The 26808-nt window shown below is 41.7% G+C and overlaps 1 protein-coding gene across 3 annotated transcripts in view; it reads left to right on the plus strand.

Annotated features, from left to right (window-relative positions):
• SNX6 (sorting nexin 6) overlaps positions 1-26808 on the plus strand; it is a 73480-nt gene that overhangs the window by 23448 nt on the left and 23224 nt on the right. For all 3 annotated transcript variants that reach the window (XM_036353285.1, XM_036353293.1, XM_036353301.1), the window contains 5 exons: positions 221-342; positions 2691-2814; positions 17405-17500; positions 20176-20281; positions 26614-26689. In XM_036353285.1, the coding sequence (XP_036209178.1) occupies positions 221-342; positions 2691-2814; positions 17405-17500; positions 20176-20281; positions 26614-26689 (524 nt within the window). The remainder of the gene's footprint in view (positions 1-220; positions 343-2690; positions 2815-17404; positions 17501-20175; positions 20282-26613; positions 26690-26808) is intronic.

Consider the following 26808-nt stretch of genomic DNA (forward strand, 5'->3'; position numbering starts at 1 on the left):
AACTACTGTTCTAATACTAGAAAATAATGCCCTGCTATATTTCTTTCTTGGTATAAATGGTTTCAAGGATTTGAATTTCTAGACCTAATAAAATTCTCTAACCTGACCTGGGATATTACTGGTGCCCACTTCTCATTCACAAAGTCTTTTATGGTGGCTATAGTAAACTGCTGCAAGAAATAAAATAGTCTTTAAAGTTAGTGATTTGGTTCTATTACAGATCCCACCAGCACCACCAAGACCTGATTTTGATGCTTCAAGGGAAAAACTACAGAAGCTTGGAGAAGGAGAAGGGTCCATGACAAAGGAGGAATTCACAAAGATGAAACAGGAACTGGAAGCGTATGTGATTTTTGTTGCTTTTGTTAATTGTGCTTGTTTTAATCCCCTTTTTAATTTTATTTATTTTTGTGTGTGTGTGCTCTCCAATATCCCATCCTTTTAATCATTTCACTACAGTGACCCTTTCTGGAAGATGCAAGTTTAAGTCACACAACCAGTGTTAATAGTCATGATCAGAGCCTACAGGAAAATTATAGAATAATTGTCTACATTGTAAAATTCTTTAAATTAATGGTTCAAACAGAACTGAAAATTAGTAATGGAGGGTTCAAAACTTTATGAAAAATAATGACTTTTTAAAGCAGAATAAGCTAGTTTTTTATTTATAAGTTCTTAGTCATTAGCAACCTGGTGATTTTTTTTTTTTTCAAATATATTTTTATTGATTTCAGAGAGGAAGGAAGAGAGAGATAGAAACATCAATGATGAGAATCATTGATCGGCTGCCTCCTGCACACCCCCCACTGGGGATTGAGCCAATAAGCCGGGCATGTGCCCTTGACCAGGCTTGAACCAGGGACCCTTCAGTCTGTAGGCCAATGCTCTATCCGCTGAGCCAAATCGGCTAGGGCAACCTGGTGATCTTTTTTCGACATGTGCATACTACCAAAATTTCTATTTCTCATAGAAGTATGCACTGAGCAGTTCTGCATACATCCTGTTCTTTTTTTAAGTGTGTGTGTGCATGTGAGAGACAGATTTCTCCCCTCTTCTCTGCCTATAGCTTCTGGCTGAAGAGAATAAAATAGGAGGAAAGTAACAAAAGAGTAGTTTAAAAATGTTTTTTGTTATATAATAATTAGCTCCATATATACTAGAAATGTATTAAATCTTTGAAAATTTGAGATATTTCCTTTTTTTAAAAATTTTTATTGATTTCAGAGAGGAAGCGGGAGAGGGAGGGGAAGAGAAACATCAATGATGAGAGGGAAGCATTGATTAGCTGCCTCCTACATGTGCCCCACACACTGTGGATCAAGCCCACAACCTTCACGTGTGCCCAGGCTGGGAATCGAACAATGACCTCCTGGTTCATAGGTGAACATTCAACCACTGAGCCACACTGGCTGGGCTTTCCATTTCATTTTTAGCATATTTGTTGAAAATACAAAATACTTTCCCCTTTTATTAAATATTTGAAGTAATTTTGGATTTGCTGTATATTGTTTTTCTGTATTTTGAGAATCTTACAAGGAAATAATTTTTCTTGCATTGTCATCCCCCTCATCATTCTTTTTCTGGTTATTTCTCCTCTTCATGCTTTTCCTTTCTCTTCTTCCACTTAGATTCAGTTATAAGCATATATTCACACTGCTGCTAGAGTCCTTTTCAGAATACTAAGTTCTTGACAAGATAAATTGCAAAATAGCTCTTCTTTGTCCAAGTATATGGTGACAGATATTTTAAGAATTCTGTCAATGCTGGGTACAAGCAAATAGTCTGATAGAAGATACATAGTTTTATAGTTTATAAGACTGAAAACTGGAAATTAGCAGAGCACATTAATATTGAAGAATCTGTGGTTTTCCAGTGGCCCTGATCATGATTCTTTTGTGGTCTGGTTAGGGGTTGGATAACAGAGAACCTTGGGTTTATTCTACTGCTACCTCCATCCTCTGCATCCTTCTTTTTTGTCTTCACTGAATGACTACCCTCACAGAGATCAAACTTCTCCCAACACTGGTCCTGCTGGTTTGCTGGTATGTAAAACTTATCCTCCTTGCACGTAGTTGAAGCAAGAATATTGGGCCTTTTCCTTAAGTGTTTTTTTTTTTTTTTCTTCAAACTGACATGTATTACTGTATGATCGCTGTGATTCACTGATATTAAAATATTTTAAACACAGTTCTTCAATGTAATGATAAAAATTAGTCTGTGTGGTGTGTTTCTTTCTTGTGTTTCTGGGTCATTAGAAGAAAATATGTATTAATGTTGAAAATATGCTTACTTAGATTTGGGTTTTGATATTTTTTTATATGAAGGTGTTTAAAAGTAGTAATTAAATCTAGAAATTGAATCAGTAAAATTGTACCCAATAATTTGTAGTATACTTTCTCTGAAGCTGAAAACAAACATCCCTATAGTTATCTTTAAAATCAACTTGCATAGGAAGAAAGGTTCATAAAACCAAAAATATTAACATTTAACTATAATAAGTACTATTAACTAGCATGAAGTCTTTTCAGAGCTGGGTTTTATATATTAACAATTCAACTAAAACCTTTGCTTACTTGGATTATATCTCTAATTTTGCATTTAGAATAATTTAAAGATTACTTGCTGAAAATATGCAGATGATTTTCTAAATGATGCAGTGTTTTACCTTTAATTTTGTGTATTGTTTCTAGTGAATACTTGGCAATATTCAAGAAGACTGTTGCAATGCATGAAGTATTCCTGTGTCGTGTGGCAGCACATCCTATTTTGAGAAAAGATTTAAATTTCCATGTCTTCTTGGAATATAATCAAGATGTGAGTATTGAATTGATTAAAGTAGTGATCAAGGCTTATTTTTAAAGAGTCATTGGAAAAGGTAGGCAGTAGTTTAAAAAGGCTTATGGTCTTCATTTATAATGTTCTTATTTTTCAAGAAAGGCAGTTTAAAGTGACACTTTTTCAATGGCAGGGCAGTATTTCAGTAGAACTTGAGTAGATTAATTGAAGAAATGACAGTATATCATGTCAGTACATGGGACATTGATTTTCATCCTAAATTGTGAACTTTTTAAGAAATAAGGTTAGCCTGGCCAGTGTTGCTCAGTGGTTGAGTGTCAACCCATAAACCAGGAAGTCACAGTTTGATTCCCGGTCAGGGCACATGCCTGAGTTGCTGCCTCGATCCCCAGTAGAGGGCATGTAGGAGGAGCCGATCAGTGATTCTCTCTCATCATTGTTTCTGTCTCCCTCTTCCTCTCCCTTCCTCTTTGAAATCAATAAAAGTATTTTTTTTTTAAAAGAAAAATAAGGTTATAAAATTGATTAATGTTTCTTAAATTTGAGTTTGGTATCTTCTGAAGCCTTATGGACAATTCCAGGGAGGTGCTTGAGCTAAAGAATTCTAGTTTACCTTTGGTTTAATTATTGACTCTTAATCTGTTGAACTGACCTTCGTGCTGATCACTCTTAATTTTTCTCCTTCCCTCCCTGCCTAAAAACTCTGTTTTAGAGAAGAATAAAAAACTCTATTTTAGTGCAGAAAGAGAGATGGAAGCAGTTGAACTTTAAAGATTTCTTCATTCATTGTGCTGGCAAAAAAAAAATTTAGTGGGTGGGTGTTACAGATCTTATTATCTATTTTGGATGACAAGATTAACTCATAATTTTAGTGAAAAACAAATATAGCATGGTGTGTATTTGCTTACAAGAGCACATCAAGATCAAAAGAAATTGTGTGTGTACATTTGCCCTTCCAGTTGGTTTTAATAGATATGACAATAAAGTCTAGCAGTAGAGAAAAATGAAAAATTTTAACAGGGTATGAAGTAACTCAGGATCACAGAAGTATAGCAGCTTAAGCATGGGTACTTTCACAAGCATAAATGTGATATGTGGTACTGTCATATGGTCTTTTATAAATTGTAAAGAATGCTAGCTATATCATCCTATATAATAAAAGGGTAATATGCAAATCAACCAAACAGCAAAACAACCGGTCACTATGATGCACACTGACCACCAGGGAGCAGACACTCAACGCAGGAGCTGCCCCCTGGTGGTCAGTGTGCTCCCACAGGGGGAGCGCAGCAGCCCACCTCCACGGCAGCACTGAGGCTGTCTGACTGACAGCTTAGGCTGGGGGGAGCTGGCCTAAGCCGTCAGTCAGACATCCCCCAAGGGCTCTTGGACTGCAAAAGGGTGCAGGCCAGGCTGAGGGATGAGGGACACCCCCGTCGTTGTGACTCTTGATTTTCCTCCTACATGCCCTCTACTGGGGATCACGAGGGACCACCCCCCCCCCCCAGTGCACAAATGTCGTGCACCGAGCCTCTAGTGAATTATAAGAAGCTAAAAATGATTCATGAATAGGGTTGCTAAACAACATGTGGAAAGCACATATAAAATGTTATCACTTTTTTACCTTTATGAGTTTGTTTTTGCTGGACCTTACTTATGGCCTGTACTAAAACCTTAGTGATAATTTGGTAGACTGCATAGGTGTAAAGTGAGGCATGGCAGTATCAGTTCAAGGCCACTTGAGCAAGAGAAGCAGCAGCTTTATGTTCCAAGCACTCTGTGCCACAGCCTTAAAACTATCTGAAATTATATCTCTGTACTTTTAAAATTTGTTTATATATTCATTATCTATCTCCGTCTACTAAAATGTAGGCTTTCTGAGAACAAGATTTTAATTTTTCACCACCATATCCTCACTATTTTAGAATAGAGCCTGGTAATTAAGATGTAAATTAACATTTGTTAAAATAATTAGTGAAAGATTATTGTTTAGATCATCTTTATAAATAGAGTTTTCAGAACTCAGGATTTCATAAATTTTCTCCCACCAAGGTAGATTTATTTTTTACTATGCTATGACTATTTTGTAACTACAAATTTGCACTATTTAATCCTTTCCCCTTTTTCACCCATTCCTCCAACCCCCATGCATGCCCCATCTGGCAACTGTCAAAATTTTCTCTGTATCTGTGAGTTTGTTTTTATTTTGTTTATTCATTTAGTTGGTTTTTTAGATTCCACATATACGTGAAATCATATGGCATTTGTCTTTCTCTGTTGACTTATTTCACTCAGCACAGTGCTCTCTATCTAGGTTCATCCATGTTGTTGCAGATGGCAAGATTTTATTCTTTTTTTATGGCTGAGTTATATTCCATTGTATATATGCACCACTTCTTTCATTCGTCTATTGATGGACACTTAGGTGGCTTCCATGTCTTGTCTATTATAAATAATGCTGAAATAAACATAGATGTATATATCCAATTTAGTGGTTTGGGTTTCTTTGAATAAATACCAGAAGTGGAATTGCTAGGACCTTCTTTGTCTCTTGTTAAGCCTTTGTTTCAAAGTCTATTTTGTCTGGTATAAGTATTACCACCTCAGCTTTTTTTTTTCATTTCCATTTTCATGAAATATCTTTTTCCATCCCTTTACTTTCAGTCTTTGTGTGTCTTTTGATCTGAAGTGAGTCTTGAAGACAGCATATGTCTTGTTTTATTACCCTTTCAACCACCCTATATCTTTTGATTGGAGCATTTACTCCATCTACCTCTTTAAAGTAATGTTGATAGATATGTAGTTATTGCCATTTATTATTATTACTAGAGGCCCGGTGCACAAAAATTTGTGCACTCAGGGGGGAAGGGGGGGTCCCTCAGCCCGGCCTGTGCCCTCTCGAAGTCTGGGACCCCTCAGGGGATGACCACCTGCTGGCTTAGGCCCACTCCCTGGGGATTGGGCCTAAGCTGGCAATCAGACATCCCTCTGGCAGTCCGGCAGCCCTCAGGGGATGTCCACTTGCCAGCGGGGAGCAGGCTTAAACTGCAGTCGGACATCCTTAGCACTGCTGAGGAGGCAGGAGAGGCTCCCACCACCACCACTGTACTGGCAGCCATCAGCCTAGCTTGTGGCTGAGCAGAGCTCCTCCCATGTGAGAGCGCCCTGACCACCAGAGGGCAGCTCCTGCATTGAGCATCTGCCCCCTGGTGGTCAGTGTGTGTCATAGTGACCAGTCATTCCCAGTCTTTCTGCTGTTAGGGTCAGTTTGCATATTACCCTTTTACTATATAGGATAGAGGCCTGGTGCACGGGTGGGGGCCAGCTGGTTTGCCCTGAAGGGTGTCCTGGATCAGGGTGGGGGTCCCGCTTGGGTGCCTGGCCAGCCTGGGTGAGGGGGTGATGGCTCTTTTCAGCTGGTCACACCCCCTTCAGGTGGGGGTTTTCACTAGGGTGCCTGGCCAGTCTGGATGAGGGGATGATGGCTGTTTGCAGCTGGTCACACCCCCTTCAGGGTGGGGGTCCCCACTGGGGTGCCTGGCCAGTCTGGGTGAGGGGCTGAGGGCCGTTTTCAGGCTGGCGGGTGACTGAAGCTCCCAACCTCTCCTTTTTTTCTTTTTATCTTTTTATTCTGGGATTTATTTACCTTCTATGGCTGTCACTGGAACTGAGAGCCAGCTTTAGCTCTGAGGCTTGGCTCCAGCTCTGAGACTTCGGCTGCTGAAAGCAGGTATCTGGTTTGTTTGGGTTCTATAATTGAAACACTGTTGCAACTCCAGCTCAGCCGATTGGCTGAAAGCATGGGGTTTGTTTAGCTACTATATTTGCAACATTGTTTCTTAGAGTGCAGCTCAGAGCCCAGCAGCGGCAGGCAGGGAACCTTGGCTTCCTCCATCACTGGAGTAAGCAAGCCTCCTGTTCGCTTCAGCTGCCTGGCTGCCGGCCGCCATCTTGTTTGGCAGTTAATTTGCATATCGCCCTGATTAGCCAATGGGAAGCGTGTCGGAGCTACAGTTAATTACCATGTTTCTCTATTATTAGATAGGATGATGATGATGATGATGATGATTATTGGTCCTCACCTGAGGATATTTTTTCCATTGGTTTTTAGAAGAGGGGTAAGAGAGAGAGAGAGAGAAACATTGATGTGAGAGAGACACATCAATTGGTTGCCTCCCACATGTGCCCTGACTGGGTCGGGGATGGAAGCCTGCAAGCCAGGTATGTGCTGTTAACCAGGAATTGAAACTGAAATCCTTCAATCTCAGGGCCGATGCTCTAACCACTCAGAAAACCAACCAGGGCTAGTATTCTTTTTTTTTTTCTTCTTGAAAAAGTCCCTTTAACATCCTAAATAATAATCCCATATAATAAAGGGCTGATATGCAAATCGAACAGCAGAACGACTGGTCACTGTGATGCGCACTGACCACCAGGAGGCAAACGCTCAATGCAGGAGCTGCACCCTGGTGGTCAGTGCACTCCCACAGGGGGAGTTCTCAGCCAGAAGCTGACCTCACAACTGGCGAGCGCAATGGCAGTGACGGGAGCCTCTCCCGCCTCCACAACAGCGCTAAGGCTGTCCAACAGCCGGCTTAGGAGCGGGCCTAAGCCATCAATCGGACATACACCAAGGGCTCCCAGACTGTGAGAAGGCGCAGGCCGGGCTGAGGGGACCCCCCCTTCCCGCTGCCCCAAGTGTACAAATTTCATGCACTGGGTCTCTAGTTTCTTATAATACTGGTTTAGTGGTGATGAACTCCTTTAGCTTTTCCTTATCTGGGAAAATATATATATATAGTCATTGATGTTTCTATGCCTCCCTCTCCCTCTCTGAAATCAATAAAAATATATATTTTAAAAAGAAACATCAAAAAAAAAAGAAAAAGAAACATCAATGATGAGAGAGAGTCATGGATTGGCTGCCTCCTGCATGCCTCCCACTGGGGATCAAGCCTGCAACCTGAGCATGTACTCTGACTGGGAATCAAACCATGACCTCTGGGTTTCTAGGTTGACACTCAGCCACTGAGCCACACTGGCTGGGCTGGGAAGGTCTGTATTTCTCCTTCGATTCTAAATGATAACTTTGCTAGGTAGAGTAATCTTGGTTGTAGATTCTTGCTTTTTATCACTTCGAATATTTCATGCCAATTCCTTCTGGCCTGCAAAGTTTCTGTTGAGAAATTAGCTGACAATCTTATGGGAGCTCACTTGTAGATAACTAACTGCTTTTCTCTTGCTGCTTTCATGATTCTTTCTTTGGCATGACCAGTGTGTCAGTGGTTGAGTTTCAGCCCATGAACAAGGAAGTCATAGTTTGATTCCCAGTCAGGGCAGATGCCCAGGTTGTGGGTTCAATTCCCATTATGGGGCCTGCAGGAGGCAGCTAATGCCTCTCTCTCATCAATGTTCCTATTTCTTTGTCCCTCTCCCTTCCTCTCTCTAAACTCAATAAAAATATATATTTTTTAAAAAGATTCATTCTGCCGAAACCAGTTTGGCTCAGTGGATAGAGCGTTGGACTGTGGACTGAGGGGTCCCAGGTTCAATTCTGGTCAAGGGCATGTACCTGGGTTGCAGGCACGTTCCCAGTGGGAGATGTGCAGAAGGCAGCTGATCGATGTTTCTCTCTCTCATCGATGTTTCTAACTCTCTATCTCTCTCCCTTCCTCTCTGTAAAAAATCAATAAAATATATTTAAAAAAAAAAAAAAGATTCATTCTTTGTCTTTAACCTTTGGCATTTTAATTATGTGTCTTAGTTTGGGCCTCTTTGGGTTCATCTTGTTTGGGACTCTGTGCTTCCCAGGCTTGTATGTCTTTTTCCTTTACCAGGTGAGGGAAGTTTTCTGTCATTATTCAGAGAGGTTTTCAGTTCCTTGCTCTGTCTCTTCTCCTTCTGGTACCTCTATAATGCAAATGTTGGTGCACTTGGCATTGTCCCAGAGGCCCCTCTAATTATCCTCATTTTTTTGGATCCTTTTTTCTTTTTGCTGTTCTGATTGGGTGTTTTCTGCTACCTTGATCTTCCAAGTCACTGATTCGATCCTCTGCTTCACTGTTAATTCCCTATAATGTGCTCTTCATTTTAGTTATTGCATTCATCAATTCTGACTCGTTCTTTTTTATGATTTCTATGTTCTTTTTATGCTGTTGAAGTTCTCACAAAGTTTTTGAGCATTCTTATAATCCTTACTAGGGGCCTAGTGCACGAATTTATGCACCTTGAAAGGAACTGTGGGCTATGAGGCTACAGTGGGCAGAGGGAAGGGTCTCGGCCCATCCTCCACGTTCCTCCCAGCCCCTTCCGCCACGGCCCCCAGTCCCATCTGCCGGCAGCCCTGCTTCTGCCACCACCACTCCCATGTGCTGACAGCACCAGTCCCGCTCGTACCCACTGACGGTGCGGAGCGATTGGGGCTGGCACAAACAACAGGTGCAAGCAGGGCTGACGCTGTCAGCGGGTGGTGCAAGCGGCGGCTGCTCCCCCGATCACCCCTCAGGAGCAGGGGAAGGTAGAGAAGCCCTCAGGGGCAATAGGGGCAATCGGGACCTGCAGGTACGAGCGGGGCCAGCGCCGGCAGTGGGTGCAAGTGCTGGCACCGGCAGCGGGTGCAAGCGGAGTCATTGCTGGCAGCGGGTGCAAGAGGCGGCTGCCAGCCCCTATCGCCCCTCAGGAGCAGGGGGAGGTGGAGAAGCCCTGAGGGGCAATCGGGGACGACAGCCGCCACTCGCACCCGCTAAGGGCACCAAGCGATCAGGGCCTGCGCCGGCAGCGGGTACAAGAGGCCATTCCAGCACCAGCAGCGGGTGAAAGTACCCGGTGGGACTGTGGCATGCGGGAACAAAGAATTTTAAGTAACCACCAGAGGCTCACCCCAATGACAGCGACCGGCGCCCCCACTCACCTGCTCCACCGTCCCACTGCAGCCAATGTCCGCCATGTTCTGCGCTCTGCCGCCTGCTGCCAATGCTCATCATGTTCCATGTGCGCCCCCTGGTGGTTAGTGCATGTCATAGCGGCCGGTTGTTCTGCTCTTCAGTCTATTTGCATATTTGGGTTTTATATATATAGATAACCATTGTTTGGAACTGTGTATCAAGTCTATTGCTTGCCTTTATTTCATTTAGTTCTTTTTCTGGAAATTCCTCCTGTTCTCTCATTTGTGGCATGTTTCTTTGTCTCCCCATTTATATCTCCTGGTCTTGGTAAAGAGTCCTTGTGTGGTAGGTGTCCTGGCAGCCCTGTGGTGCAGTCTCCCTGGTCACCTGAGCCAGGTGTCCAGGTATGCCCCTTGTGTGGATGATGTGTGCCCTCCTCTGGTAGTTGAGCCTTATTTGCTGTTTGGAGGGTTAACCCTCTGGCTGACTGGTTGTAAGGATGGCGATGACTATAATGGAGGGGCTGACACTGCATAGCAGAATTCACTTTAGTGGGGCTTCAGTGCCTGCTAAGTCTGCCCTTTGGCTGTGTCGTTTGTGGAGGTAGTTGGGTTGAGTGGTCTGGTTTGGTTGGAACATGACCACCAGGTGTGTTAGTTCTGGGGCACTTGGGAGGTGTAGGCCAAGGTCAGCTGCTACCTGTGCCCTGGCCAGGGGCCACCTTGTATGAGCTACAAATGATCTCCAGATGGTTGCCACTTGTCCTGGGTTTGGAAGTGCCTGGGAGAGGCTAACTTGTGAACCAAGTTTGGCCACTGCTAGTGCTGGGCTTGGGGCTGCTTAGTAAGAGGTATAGGGCACACTATGGCCAGATGCTGCTTGTTTGTGGTTCATGAACCTTTGAGAGATTTTTTGAAAGTCTGCTGCATGAGCCAAGACAGGCTGTTTGTATGGAAAAGCCATTGGCAGTAGCTTGAGTGCGCCCACAAGTTGGATGGGGCAGGCTCTCAGGGAGTCACCAGGGCCCTATGAACAGTGTTAGACAGGTTGATGAATATCCAAATATGGCACCAGCCTTTGTCTACAGGAAGAGGGCTCAGCAAAGGAGCAATGTGTTCTGCCAGCACTTCTGTCTGGGAGAAAGCTGTCCCTCCAGCTCTCGCCCCAAAGCCAGACTGTTCAGTTCCTCCCTGTTCAGTTTAGTCCCTAGTGCCTTTTGAGCTGCTGCTCCAGTGCTGGAGCTCAAAGCGAAGGAGTAATTCCATGCATGGGCCCTTTAAGAGGAATACCTGCTAAAAAACATAAAGAAATGGGGGGGGGGGGAGGAATACCTGGACTCCAGTAGCCCACCATCTTACTCAGCATAAGTTCCTCTGGTTTTCACAGCCAGAAGCCTTCCTGCCACTGGAAACCTGGTAAGGGGAACCTGGTGTGGGTCTGGGACTACTCGCTCGTTGGGGGGACCTTCACAGCCAAAATATCCCTCCCGATTTTTATCTGCCACATGTGGTTGTGGGACCAGCCCATTTCACATCTCCAACCCCTCCTACTAGTCTCCACATGGCTTCTTCTGTATATCCATGGTTATGGGAATTCTCTTCAACTAGACTTCAGGCAATTCTCAATGATGGTTCTGTAATTTAGTTGTAATTTTGAAGTGTTTATGGAAGGGAGTCAGTACAGTGTTTACCTATTCTGGGGTTTTTTTTCTTACAATCTAGTATCTATCTATACTAATAAAAGGGTAATATGCTAATTAGACCAGACGACCTTCCGGACATCCTTTCTGACAAAGCTGGGCCCGGGCAAAGCCGCGGCTGGCCAGAGGGAGGGAATCCTGGGTCCCGGGTGCAGGGCCAAGGCAGAAGCAGTTAGGGGCGATCAGGCCGGCAGGGGAGCAGGCTGGGCTGAGGGACCCCCCACCCTCGTGCACGAGTTTCATGCACCTAGTGTGTGTGTGTGTGTGTGTGTGTGTGTGTGTGTGTGTGTGTGTGTGTATATATATATATATATATATATATATATATATATGAGCCTAATATGCAAATTGTTTCCACGGGAGTTCGACCAGGAGACCGATCGCTCGCTGTGACATGCGCTGACCACCAAGGGGTGGTGAGGAACAAAAGGAGGCCCCAGCTGGCAACCAGGGAAGGGAGGCCCTGGCCAGCAACTGGAATGCCTTGATCGGCCCTGATCGCTGGCCAGGCCTCAGGACCCTACCCATGCACAAATTTCATGCACCAGGCCTCTAGTATGCTTAATAAAGATGATGGTAATGTGTTACAATAACCCTTTTAATATCCATAATCATGTTTTAGAGATAAAAGATGGAGTTGAAGTGTTTTGCAAACATTCTTTAATTAACTAACAGCAAGTATTATTAATAGGTTGTAGATTATAGGCTCCAAAAGAAAAGGTTTTCTTCAATCTTGTTTGGGGGGAGGGAGAGGCTTTTTTTCTTTTTTTTTTCCCATTGATTTCACAGAATGAGAGGAATAAAGAGATAGAAACATCAATGATGAGAGGGAATCATTGATCAGCTGCCTCTTGCATGCCCCCTACTGGGGATCGAGCCCACAACCTGGGCATGTGTCCTGACCGGGAATGGAACTGTGACCTTGTGGTTCATAGGTGAATGCTCAACCACTGAGTCACACCAGCTGGGCTCAATCTTGTTTCTAATGCTGTTTCTCAGATCTTTATTCAGTTCAGTGGCGCTGGAAAAGAAATCGGTATGCGCTGTTCTGTTATCTATGTTTCAGAGGGCCATGGTACTGATAAGCTTGAAGTAGAGCTAGGGTATCTTGAAGTCTAAAAAAGACCACAGAGCATCTGTGAGGCCTAGAAAAGCTTGTTTCAGCATTTAGTTGTATGAGAAATAGTAATTGCTGTGAGGAATGATTGCATTTGGTATTGCTTTACTTATGTGACTTTGCCTTCTGTTTCAAATAAAGATAGTTTGAGTCTACTTAACAGTAGATTAAGTATTTAACCTATTTAACCCCCAACCTCCATTAAATTCTTGATAATTCATCAGTGATCACATCCAGGAGTTTGCCTTCTGAGTTCTTAAACCCTGGTTACTAGTATTGTGGATTCCAAACATAGCCTTCTGTCCTCTAGCTCTCTTTTTCCCTATTCCCATTATAGTTGTTCTTTGTTAATTCTCGCCCAAGAATATTTTTCCATTGATTTTTTTTTTAAGAGAGTAGAAAGTAGGGAGAAAGTGGGGGAGGGAGAGGAGACATCGATGTGAGAGAGTCACATCGATTGGTTGCTTCCCGCATGTGCCCCAACCAGGGCTGGGAATTGAACCTACAACCCAGGTTCATTCCCTTCACCAGGAATTAAACCCTTACCCTTCAAGTTGACAGGCTGACACTCTGACCAATGAGCCACACCTGCCAGGGCAATACAGAAGACAACAAGGATAATTAACCTTACCTCCGCTACACTTCGCATTGGCTAATCAGCGAGATATGCAAATTAACTGCCAACAAAGATGGCGGCTGGCAGCCACGCAGCTGAAGTGAGCAGGGGGCTTGCTTGCTCCAGTGATGGAGGAAGCCAAGGTTCCCCACCTGCTGCGGCCTTCTCTAAGCTCCGAAAGCAACAGCTCCAAAAGCAACAAAGTTTCAATTATACAAGCTAAACAAACCCCAGATACCTGCTTTCAGCCAGCAACAGCCTCAGAGCTGGAGCCGGCTCTCAGCTCCAGTGACAGCCATAGAAGGTAAATAAATCCCAGAATAAAAAAAAGAAAAGAAAAAACGGAGAGGCTGGGAGCTTCAGTCGCCTGCCAGCCTGAAAACGGCCCTCAGCCCCTCACCCAGACTGGCCAGGCATCCCACTGGGGACCCCCACCCTAAAGGGGGTATGGCCAGCCTGAAAACAGCCATCAACCCCTCATCCAGGCTGGCCAGGCACCCAAGCGGGACCCCCACCCTGATCCAGGACACCCTTCAGGGCAAACCAGCCGGCCCCCACCCGTGCACCAGGCCTCTATCCTATATAGTAAAAGGGTAATATGCAAACTGACCCTAACAGCAGAAAGACTGGGAATGACTGGTCACTATGACACACACTGACCACCAGAGGACAGACGCTCAATGCAGGAGCTGCCCTCTGGTGGTCAGGGCGCTCTCACATGGGAGGAGCTCTGCTCAGCCACAAGCCAGGCTGATGGCTGCCAGTACAGCGGTGGTGGTGGGAGCCTCTCCTGCCTCCTCAGCAGCGCTAAGGATGTCCGACTGCAGTTTAGGCCTGCTCCCTGCTAGAAAGTGGCCATCCCCCGAGGGCTGCCAGGCTGCCAGAGGGATGTCTGATTGCCAGCTTAGGCTCAGTCCCCTGGGGAGCAGGCCTAAGCCAGCAGGTGGTCATCCCCCGAGGGGTCCCAGACTGCAAGAGGGCACAGGCCGGGCTGAGGGACGCCACCACACCCCCCCCCCCAGTGCACAAATTTTTGTGCACCGGGCCTCTAGTTTATAATAAGGTTATGAATTTAGACAGTTCTTTCCCATTTTCCATGAAAGCTTAGTTCAGTTCAAAGCAGTTCCTCTTGATCAGATTCTCACCTTGTTCATTGGGAATGGAAGCTAATCAGAAATCAAGTCCCTGAACTTCCTATATCTCCCACAATCCTCACCCACCCTGGCAGCCACACTCATTTATTAACTTTTTTTTTTTTTTTTTACATCTTCCTCTCCAATCTGGAGATGCCTTTTATTTCTTTTGCTTGTCTAACTACCCTGGCTAAACCCTATAGTACAATGTTAAATAGAAATGGCAAGAGTAGATACCCTTGTTTTGTCTCTATCTTAGGAGGAAAGCATTCACTATTAAATAATGTTAGCTGTGGGTTTTTCATAAATGTCCTTTAGCAAGTTGAAGAAACTCCCTTCTTTTCCTAGTTTGTGAGTGTTTTTATCACAAAAAAAAATCTGTTGAGATGCTTGTGTAGTTTTTGTCCTTTAATTCTATTAATATGGTGTATTACATTGTGCTTTTCTATTTTGACTAAGATACCTTTCTAGCTATGCTGGATCCCATGTACTTCTGGATCTTTGGAATCTCTTCTAAGTTTCCTCTTAACTCTGTGGCTACTTCCCAGTATCCTTCACAATCTTTTTTCTCCATATACCCATTCATTTAAATCTGATGCTTCCAAGGTTCCTCATTGAGTTCTCAAGTAGTCTATAAGTTCTTCTAGATTTCTGATTCCATAAATTATTCCTGAGTGATCTAATCTACTCTTATGGCTTCAGATTCTCTACTATGCTGTTAACTTATAAATCTGTATCACTCCTGAGTCCCTGCTATATTTATTAAACAGCCTTCTGAAAAGCTCCATTTAGATGGTCTCTTGGCATTTTACCCTTAGTTGAATTTTTCCTTAAACTTCTATGCCTCCTCTTACATTCTCTATTTCAAGGAAGGTACCTTGACCTCCCAGTTCCTTAAAACCTGAAACTTACACCCTGACTGGTGTGTTTCAGTTGGCTTGGCGGCATCCTGTGCACTGAAAGGTTGCTGGTTTGATTCCCAGTCAGACCACATGCTTCAATCTCTAGTAGGGAGTGCAGGAGGCAGCCAATCCATGTTTCACTTTCTCTCTCTAAAAATCAATAAAAATTTTAAAATAATTTTAAAAGCCTGCAAATTATCCATGACTCCTCCTACTCCCTCTTCCTATTAGAAGTCACCAAATCCCATCTGTTTTACTCCTTTACTATATTAGGAATTTGTCCACTTCTTTCAACAACCTCATCTGGGTTATTGAAGCTGCCTCCGCCTGGTCATTCAGCCTTCAGCTGGTCTTTTCTTTCTCATTACCTGAGTCTGTTTTAAGTTCCTTGGATGCTCTCCTAGTGCACTATGGATACCTCTAATATTATACTCCTTATACTGTATGCTTAATCATATGTTTACTTCCTTGTATCCTCTGCTACACCATAAATTATTTTAAGGACAGAGACCACCTCTTAACTATAGTTGTAGTGGATTGTTAAATGAGTAAATTAATGAACTAATCAATATCAAAAAAATGCAGTTTAAAAAAATCAGTGTGTGTTGTGGGGCCTAAAGAAAGAGCAGTGAATTCTAACTTGGAAGGGTTACATGAAGAGAGATGCCTTTTAATTTGGATGTTTAAGTCTGAATAGCAGTTTTGATGGGAGGGGTACAGAGGAACCTAAAAGTTCAGAGATTCTTTTGAGAATTATTTGGAACATAAGTTTTGGTGGAGGTAAGTTAATGGGTGGAAAGATAAATTGAATCAGATTGTTGAAAATCTTTAATAACATACTAAGGAGATTGGCCTTTAGTCTCTGAACATTGTGAAACTGTAAAGTTATTGAGTAAAGAAAAGATGCTCAAAATTTGATTTTGGAAAGTTATCCCAAAGCAGCAGAATGGATTGGATTGAGATGAAGGATGTTAACTAGTAGTCCGATGTAATAGTCTAGGCAAGAGATAATGAGGACATTTACTAGGACAGAGTTAATATAAAGAACAGATATCAGACATTTGCTGGCAGAATTTGAGCTGTGAGAGAAAGAAATTGTAGATTACAAAGAATTTTAATGAGAGGTATGGGGTTTTAGGGAGTATATAGGAGTGTGAGAGACTGGTTGGATGGAGAGCCACGAATAGGGAAGAGGAAGAGGAAAAATTTGGAGGTTAGATTGTGGAGAGCATATAATGAGTACTGTCTTAGGCTCGTGTGATATGAGATTAGCATAATCTCCATGTAAAGATATGATCTATACATAGGGTCCTAGCTGGTTTGGCTCAGTAGATAGAATGAACATCGGCCTATGGACTGAAGGTTCCTGGGTTTGATTCCAGTCCACGGCACATGCCCAGGTTGTGAGCTCGATTCCAGTAGGGGGCGTGCAGGAGGCAGCCAATCAATGATTCTCTCTCATCATTGATGTTTCTATCTCTCTTTCCCTCTCCCTTTCTCTCTGAAATCAATAAAAACATATTTTTTAAAAAAGATATGATATAGGCAGTTGGATCTATGAATCAGGAAAAAGCTGAGGGGTAGTGATAGAGATTTGTGAGTTATTTACATAAAGGTGAGCATTGAAGCCATGCCAGTAGATAAGGAAGTTAGATAGGATCCTCCTTTAAGGGACACCCTAATGTCGCAAGTGGTAAAGTCAGAGTTATTAGCTGCTTCTCAGTTTTGCCTTAGATAACCATTCATGCCACTCTAAGTCATCTTTTGTGTCCCTTGAACTAGAAGTTGCTGACACCAAAAACAGGACAGTAGATGATGTTTGAATGAATTTAGACTGAAGAATGTGCAGAATATATTTTTAGACCTCTTACAGAAGTGTATGATGGTATATTGTACACCAATAAATTTTATGTTTAAAGGAACTTCTGAGTTAACATTTTAGTTATCTTTACATTATATAGTAGTGCTAGATAGGATATGATGAGAGGTCTACTTAGAACAGAATTATTAAATATACACTGAGATATCTAGGTCTTTTTGTAGATCAGCTGAATCTGAATCTTTGAGGTGAGGCCAAACTTTTCTTTAATTCCCTGAAGTTTGAAAATCGTTAATATATATGATGAAATTACTACTTTATTAAGTTTAAAAACTGGGATCCTTTTGAAATTGCCCTGTTGACATCAAAATGTAAAAAAGGTATTAATTTCCATTTGTAATTTTTTTAAATGCTAACTTCTACTTACCTTCCTTTCAGTTGAGTGTGCGAGGAAAAAATAAAAAAGAGAAACTTGAAGATTTCTTTAAAAACATGGTTAAATCAGCAGATGGAGTAATTGTTTCAGGAGTAAAGGTAAGATTTTATTTGATTAATAAGAGTATTTGTTTAAGAATTTACTCCTTTTTAAAATATATATATTTTTATTGATTTCAGAGATAATAGATGCTCTATTCAGCTAGGGCAAGAATTTACTCTTCTTAAAAGGAAGCTAGACTGAAAATTTAGATGTGTAAAAGATTATATTCGAGTAAAAGAGAAATTTGGGCAGTTAGAATCCTTAGGCCTAGGAAATTGGACCCCCTACCTTGGGTACACTCTTGCAGCGGTTCTCAACCTGTGGGTTGCGACCCCTTTGGGGGTCGAATGTCCCTTTCACAGGGGTCGCCTAAGACCATCAGAAAACACATATATAATTACATATTGTTTTTGTGACTAATCACTATGCTTTAATTTATGTTCAATTTGTAACAATGAAATTGGGGGTCACCACAACATGAGGAACTGTATTAAAGGGTCACGGCATTAGGAAGGTTGAGAACCACTGCTTTAGAGCTTCCTTCTCCAAGGGTCAGAGATTTACATATCCAAGGGAATTTGCCCACCTGAACCCCACGCCCTTTCCTCCAAACCAGACCGTGCTCCAGTTATCTAGATATCTTTTTTTTTTTTTAATATATTTTATTGATTCTTTACAGAGAGGAAGGGAGAGAGATAGTTAGAAACATAGATGAGAGAGAAACATCAATCAGCCGCCTCCTGCACATCTCCCACTGGGGATGTGCCCGCAACCCAGGTACATGCCCCTGACCGGAATCGAACCTGGGACCTTTCAGTCCGCAGGCCAACGCCCTATCCACTGAGCCAAACCGGCTTCGGCAACCCTAGATATCTTTAGCCAAATTCCAAGCCTACCTCCAGGTCTTGCATGGGCTTTTTCCCTGAGTCCATCCTCCAGTGGGTAGACAGTGCTACTGGTGTGTACACTCTGTGGGTGATCAAGGGGTGACTATAGGACAGCTGAGTAGAGGGAAGGCACAGGGGAGAAAATCAGTATACAGGATGGACTGTCCAGCCACATGCACAAGAAATCCCTTTGGATGCCCTGCAGAGCTGCAGGGTGGGACATAAATGTGGCTCAGCAGTTGAGCATCAGCTCAGGAACCAAGAGGTCACTGGTTCGATTCCTGGTAAGGGCACATGCCTGGGTTGGGGGCTCAATCCTCAGTAGGGATGTGTGCAGTAGGCAGCCGATTGATGATGTTCCTCTTTCATCGATGTTTCTATCTCTCTATCCCTCTCCCTTCCTCTTTAATTAATTAATTAAAGAAAAGGTTTATCTTTAAAAATAAAAAAAGACTCCTTCCATTTCTACACTTGCCCTTGGCCTTACAAATGTTGGGAACAGGCCTGGATTCACATTGGGAATTAGAAGCGCTAAGTTGATGTTTTGGTCTTGTCTCAGAGTAGCTATATGATCTTGAGAAAAGTCTCTTTCTCTGAATCTGTTTTCCACTTTCAAAATGCAGTTAATAAAACCGCCTGGCTCACAGGATTGTTAGAAAGACTGAATGAGATAATATGTGTGAAAATACTTACAAAGTTAATTATTTGCCTACATAACACCTAACTTTTTCTTAATGGTGTCCTAAATGATATAAGACTTAATTTGTCTGAAGACTCATACCATTAAAATATAAGAGTAAAATGCTTATATTACATTATCAAGCAATTACTAAGGTATAAATAATGCTGCTTTCTCATCGTTACCTGTTTTATAGGTACATCTACAATAAAACTTAGGTGTAAAGTACTATTTATTTGATTTATACTTTGACTTTTCAGAGATAGGTCAATTTATATGTTGACTATGCATGTACTATGGCTACTTTCTAATAAGGACTCAGCCTACTTCCATTTTGATGCTGCTTATGCACTAATATTGAACATTTTTCTTAGCATTTAGTGTAAACCACTATTTGATTAGGGTTTTGATAAAGTAGTAACTAAAATTTTAACATTTACAATGTGATGTTTGATAGCCCACATTTTCTTATTTAATCTTCACTACAATCCTGCAAGTTAATGTTATCCCCATTTTTACAGTTAGGAGAACTGGTACACCTGAATTACAGATTTAAATGTCGTTTTGTCAGTATTTGGCTTCTAGTTTTCTGTTGATGTGGATCTTGAATTACATCATTTCAACTGGTGCTTTTTCACTAAACAATGGACATCTTAGAAGGGAGGAAAGTACTGTTAATAATTTTTATTTTGATGTGTATCTAACATTGCTCCCCCAAAAAAAATCGAAGACAGTTGTTGATATAGTAATTGCTCCCAGCCTTCTGAAATGGCCCATAATATACATAATAAACCAAGAGAAATAGACTTACTTGTCCATCAGAATTTTTTCTTTATTTCTCAAAAACAATTGGTCACTTCCACTGACAATAATGTACTTATTGGGATGTAAAGGCAGAGCATGAGTAGGGACACGTTTCAGAGAACCATATGGGGAGCTCTAAGCCTTCAGCTGCAAAACCATAGAAGATCTCTTACTTGATAGATAGAAATTCATGTTTATTAAAGTCTGAACTTGTTGGTGAAATCAATATAACATCTGATTATTAAGGATAGGATGCTGTTTTACTAATGATCTTTTGTGATTATAATGATAACAAAATGGTTTACATATTACACTAAAGCAAACAATTGAAAAAAGTTCATATTTTCTTTTGATCCTATAGGATGTAGATGATTTCTTTGAGCATGAACGAACATTCCTTTTAGAATATCATAACCGAGTTAAAGATGCATCTGCTAAATCTGATAGGATGACAAGATCCCACAAAAGTAAGGTTTTACTTATGTTATTTATAGTTTGTAAAAGTCTTGATATAGAGCAGCGTTTCTTAAACTGTGGTCTATGAAGCCTTGGTTCTGAGGCCCTTTTTAGCAAGTCTGTGATGTCAAAACCATTTTCATAATAATACTATGATGCCTTTTGCCTTTTTATCATGTTGATGTTTATTTTATTTTATTTTATTTTTTTGATGCCCTTGACCAGAATCGAACCTGGGACCCTTTGGTCCACAGACTGACTCTCTATCAACTGAGCCAAACCAGCTAGGGCAACATTTATATTCATGATGCAAAAGCCATCCTGTATAATTAAAGCGTAATATGCAAATCAACCAAACGGAGGAACAACCGGTTGGCGGGAGGCGGGGCCGGCAAGCAGGCGGCGCCAGGCCAGCCAAGGCACATGCCAGCGAGCAGAGGGATGGGATGGCGATTGGGGGGGCGGTGGCGACCGGCAGCGGAGGAGGGGCAATGGGGGCGGGGGGAGGGCCGGCTGGTGCTGTCCCCTGATCAGCCCGCCTGGTCGCCTCCCGAAGAGGGAGGCCAGACTGCAGGCCTAAGCCGTCAGACATCCCCTGAGGGCTCCCGGACTGCAAGAGGGCACAGGCTGGGCTGAAGGAACCACCTTCCCCCCTCCCCGTGCATGAATTTTCGTGCACCAGGCCTCTAGTGATGAATAAAATTGCTGGTACCTTAGCACAAATCAAGGCAGTGGCATCAAACTGTACTAATAATCACTATATTCTTTCCCTCAAAGTTCATTTAAGAATGTCCTTGAGTACACTTTTTTTTTTTTCATCCTTTATGTGGTAAAATGGGAGGTATGTATAAAGCACTTTGTATACTGAAGTATGATGGTTCTCTCTAGTAAAGCATTTTAGTGATTGAGTTCCAACTGACCTAGCTACTTTTTTCATAAGACACCATTTTTACTTGAAAGAATGGCTGACAAACTATGATTATTCAGACTTTAGTGTTTGTTAGACATGTTCTTAAAAATTCACTAAGTGAGTCTGTCACTTTAAGGAAAACTGGCAGTATTTGTGGACAATGATAAAAGTCAAGTTATTCAGCAATAATTAGAAGTTCGGAAAACTTGTTTTCATTACCATGAGTTTGCATCACAATAATTAAAGACTTGTCTGAAATTCCATTCTTGATTTTTATATAAACTGTTTAAAAATGCTGTGTTCTTCCACTTGCTTCCATGGTGTGTTCTATTTTACATCTATTTCTCTATATCAATTATTTTTTAAATGCCAATAAAAAATAATTGGTAAGATTTTAAAAAAATAAAGACTTGTCTGATATTAATGATATTTTTGATACTGTATACTGAAATATGTCAACTTTCAAGTATGTCAAGATTTGCATCATTTGTTGAACCAATACTTTCTAAATGCATGATGTTATAAAATTATGTGTGTAAACGATCCATTCAAAATGCAAGATAGGTTAATGGTTTTTAACAGCTTTATTGATGTGTAATTGATATCAATAAGATGCAATGTTCTAAGTATGCAATTTGATAAGTTATGACATATGTTTAAAATAATCACTACCATAAAATTAAATGAATATATCCATCACCACCAAAAGTTTCTTTGTGACCCTTTGCAATCCCTCTGTCCCACTCATGTATCCAGGCAACCACTGTTTTGCTTTTTGTCTCTATAGATCAGTTTGCATTTCAAGTGGAATAATACAGTATGGACACTTTATTATCTAGCTTTGAAATTCAACAAAATTATTTTGAAATTCATCCATGTTGTGCATATCAATAGTTCATTACTTTTTATTGCTGAGTGGTATTCCATTTTATGGATATATTATGATTGTTATCTATATAGCTGTTGGTGAACATTTGAGTTACTAGCTGTTGGCTATTGTGAATAAAGCTTACATGAGCCATTTTATGTAAGTATTATAAACCTATGCTTTCATTTCTCTTGGGTACTACCTAGAAATAGAATGGCTGGGTCATGTGGTAAAGTATAACTTATTTTAAAAATGCCAAACTTTTTCCCAAAATGATTATACAATTTTACATTCCTATCAGCTGTGCGTGAGAGTTATTCTTCATCCTTGTTAAGAAGGATAATCAGGCCCTAGCTGGTTTGGCTCAAGTGGCGTCAGCCTGCAGACTGAATAGGTCCCAGGTTCGATTCTGGTCAAGGGCACATGCCCAGGTTGCAGGTTTGGACCCCAGTAAGGGGCATGCAGGAGGCAGCCGATGAATAATTCTCTCTCATCATTGATGTTTCTCTCTCTCTCTCTCCCTCTTCCTCTCTGAAATCAATAAAAATATATTTTTTTAAAGAAGGATAATCAGTCTTTTTAATTTTAGCCATTCTAATAAGAATAGTGGTGTCTTGATGTGGTTTTAATTTGCATATTTCTAATAACCAGTGATGTTAAACATCTTTTCTTGTGTAAGTCCTCCAATTTTATTCTTCTTTATAAAAGTTGTTTTGGCCCTGGCTGGTTTGACTCGGTAGGTGGAGAGTCGGCCTGCAGACTAAAGGGTCCTAGTTTCGATTCCCAGTTGCAGGCTCAGTTCCCAGTAGGGGGAGTGCAGGAGGCTGCCGATCAATGATTCTCTCTCATTATTGATGTTTCTATCTATCTCTCCCTCTCCCTTCCTCTCTGAAATCAATAAAAATATTTTTTTAAAGTTGTTTTGGCCCCTCTAGGTAGTTTATATTTTCATACAGATTTTAAAATCAGCTTGTCACTTTCTACAAAAATGCCAGCTAAGATTATAATTGGAATTGTATAGAATCTGTAGATCAATTTGGGGAGGATTGACATTTTAAATTGATCTTCTATACATGAATATGGCATACTTTCCATTTAGTTAGGTCTCTAAATTCTTCCAGCAATGTTTTATAGTTTCCATTGTACAGATCTTTTACATCTTTAGTTAGATCGATCCCTGGTTATTTCTGGATGCTTTGTAAATGATGTGTTTTTTACCTTTCAGTTTTTGGTTGTTCTTTGCTAATGTGTAGAAATACAGTATATTTTCAATATTGATCTTATATCTTGCAACCTTACTAAATAAATAAACTCACTAGTTCTAGTAACTATTTTGTAGATTCCTTAGTATTTTCTACATAAATGGTCATCTGCTAATAAAAATAATTATACTTTCTTTCCAGTTTAGATGCCATTTCCTTCTTTTCCTTACACCATTGTACTGTACACTACCTTCTACTACAGTGCTGATGGACGTGTTGAGGGCAGGCATCTTTACCTTGATCCTTATCTTCTTGGGAAAGTATTTGGTCTTAAACCATTATTTGTGAAGTTAGGTGTAGGTTTCCTAGATGACTTTTTTTAGGTTGAGAAAATTCTCTTAAATTACTAGTTTTCTGAATGGATTTTTTTAAAAAAATATATTTTTATTGATTTCAGAGAGAGAGAGAGATAGAAACATCAATGATGAGAGAGAATCATTGATTGGCTGCCTCCTGCACACGCCCTACTGGGACCGAGCCCACAACCCAGGCATGTGCCTTGACCAGGAATCAAACCAGACTCCTGGCTCATAGGTCAATGCTCAACCACCGAGCCACACCAGTCAGGTCAAAGTTTCCCTTTTAAAAGTTAAATTTTAGCCGAAACCGGTTTGGCTCAGTGGATAGAGCGTCGGCCTGCGGACTGAAAGGTCCCAGGTTCGATTCCGGTCAAGGGCATGTACCTGGGTTGCGGGCACATCCCCGGTGGGGGATGTGCAGGAGGCAGCTGGTCGATGTTTCTCTCTCATCGATGTTTCTGGCTCTCTATCTCTCTCCCTTCCTCTCTGTAAAAAATCAATAAAATATATTTAAAAAAATAAAAAAATAAAATAAAAATAAAAGTTAAATTTTAGCCTTATGGGTTTAATGTTTTTGGGGTTTGTTTGTTTTTTAAATTTTTATTAATTCTCAAGTATATTTCTCCATTGATTTTTAGAGATAGTGGAAGAGAGAGCGAGAGACAGAGAGAGAAACATCAATGTGAGAGAGATACATTGATTGGTTGCCTCCCTTATGTACCCCGACCAGGGCTGGGTATCGAGCCTGCAACCAAGGTACGTGCCCTTGACAGGAATCAAACCTGGGACCCTTCAATCCGCAGGCCGACACTCTTATCCACTAAGTCAAACCAGCTAGGGCTAATGTAATTTTAAATGATATAATAAAGTATAATGTAAGGATTACTGTTTCATTAGGGAATAAACACATTAAAGCCTTATAAAAATACTGCTAGTATAAGTGGAAATTTTCATACATTAGGCAGTGTCTTGGATTTCATTAATTAGTACTATACTTACTATATGCCAGATATATAGTAACATTTACTAACATATTTAATTCTCCAAATAATAATATGAGGTGGGTACCATTATTATCCCCATTTCCAGATGAGAAAACTGAGGCATAGACTGGTTAAGTGATATATATGTCCCAGGTCATGTAGCTGGTGAGTTTGGAAGATGGGATTGGGTCCTAGGCAGTTTGGTTGTAGGTCCAGCCTCTTAACCATAGCATTCTACTATCCTTTCTCTGAACCAAATAGAAGCATCTGTTATATATAGTCTTTTCTCAACAAGTGCATTGTCCTGTGGAACAAGCCCTAGGAAGAGTGTTGTACTGAAATTTGGTACTTTGCTTCTAGTACCCCAGAGTAATGGTGGCACCATTTATCTAGCTTCCCAAGCTCCATAATTTCCCCTCCTATATCAGGTATACTGTTTATAAATCCTCCCTATTACATTTCCTAAATATTATTTAGCTTTGTTAGTTCCTCTGTGCTCTCACTGTTCCCACTATCTTGATCCTGGCCCTCAGTTTCTAGGTTGGTTACTCTGTTTTCTGTGTCTCTGCACTTCTAGTCTTTATTCCAGGAAGCAGTATTTTTTTTTTCTTTTGTTAATCCTCACCCAAGAATATTTGTCTTTTTTTTTTTTTTTTTTTTTTTTTTTAGAAAGAGAGTGGAAGGGAGAGGGGAGAGAGAGAAACATCCATTGGTTGCCTCCCAAAACTGCTCCAACTGGGGCCAGGGATCGAGCCTGCAACTGGTGTACGTGCCCTTGACCTCAATCAAAACCAGGACCCTTCAGTCCACAGGCTGATGCTTTATCCACTGAACCAACCTGGCTAGGGCAACAGTATTTTTTTAAAAACTAACATACTTATCAGGTTGATTGTAAAATGTTAATAACACCCATTTCTACAAGACCAAATACAGACTTTATCATGGCTTACAAAAACCCTTTTCCCCAAGATGCTTCCAATTTATTTTTTCATCTTCAACTCCATCTACTTTCCCTCTGCACCCTTCAGTGCCATAGTCCCAGAAGGCTCTCTGAATATACTATGTTCTTTTATGCCTCTCAGGCCTTGATCCATGCTCTGCCCTTTTTATTTGAAACTAGAGGCCCGGTGCATGAAATTCGTGCAGGGGGGAGGGTTCCCCTCAGCCCAGCCTGCGCCCTCTCCAATCCAGAACCCCTTGGGGAAGTCCAACTGCCAGGGATCAGGCCTAAACCAGCAGTTGGACATCCCTCTCACAATCCTGGACCACTGGCTCCTAATTGCTCACCTGCCTGCCTGATCGCCCCTAACTGCCCCCCCCTTGCCGGTCTGGTCACCCCAAACTGCCCCCCCTCCCCCGCCGGCCTAGTCACCCTTCACTGCCCCCTCCCACTGGCCTAATCACCCCAACTGCCCCCCCCCCCACTGACTTGGTCACCCCCAACTGCACCCCACCACCACCACCCTGGTCACCCCTAACTGCCTCTCCTGCCAGCCTGGTTGCCCCCAACTGCCTCCCCACTGGCCTGATCATCACACACCGCCTGTTGTTCACTTGTTTAGTCATCCCTCACTAACCCCCTGCCGGCCTGGTCGCCCCATGCAGCCTGCTGGTCAGTCGTTTGGTCGTCCCTCACTAACCCCCCCTGCCAGCCTGGTTGTAGGCAGCCATCTTTGTGAGGGTGTGAGGGTTAATTTGCATATTGCCTCTTTATTATATAGGATTCCCTTTCTTACATATTACCTAGTAAAGATTTGCTCATCCTACAAGTGCAAATTCATTCTGGAGTGTCTGTAAATCCTTCTCTGACTTACTCAGGTGAAATCATCTGTTTCTGTTGCTGCCATAGTAGTTTGTACCTCCTTCTAATGTAATATTCATCATATTGTATTATAGTTTTTCTCATTTCCTTCAGTGGACTTTGGCTACCTCCTATTACGTACACATTGTTTGGCAGGTAGATGCTCAATATTTTTTAATTAATGAATAAATATATTAAATTCTTGAACCTTTTTCCATAGGTGCTGCAGACGATTACAATAGAATTGGTTCTTCATTATATGCTTTAGGAACTCAGGATTCTACAGATATATGCAAGTAAGGATTCTGATTTTTAAAAAACAGTAAATATAGCCCTAACCAGTTTGGCTCATTGGATAGAGCATCGGCCTGTGGACTGAAGGGTCCCAGGTTCCATTCTGGTCAAGGGCATGTAC

The sequence above is a fragment of the Myotis myotis genome, unplaced genomic scaffold (genome assembly GCF_014108235.1).
Source record: "Myotis myotis isolate mMyoMyo1 unplaced genomic scaffold, mMyoMyo1.p scaffold_m19_p_1, whole genome shotgun sequence".
In the NCBI taxonomy this organism is placed as follows: Eukaryota; Metazoa; Chordata; class Mammalia; order Chiroptera; family Vespertilionidae; genus Myotis; species Myotis myotis.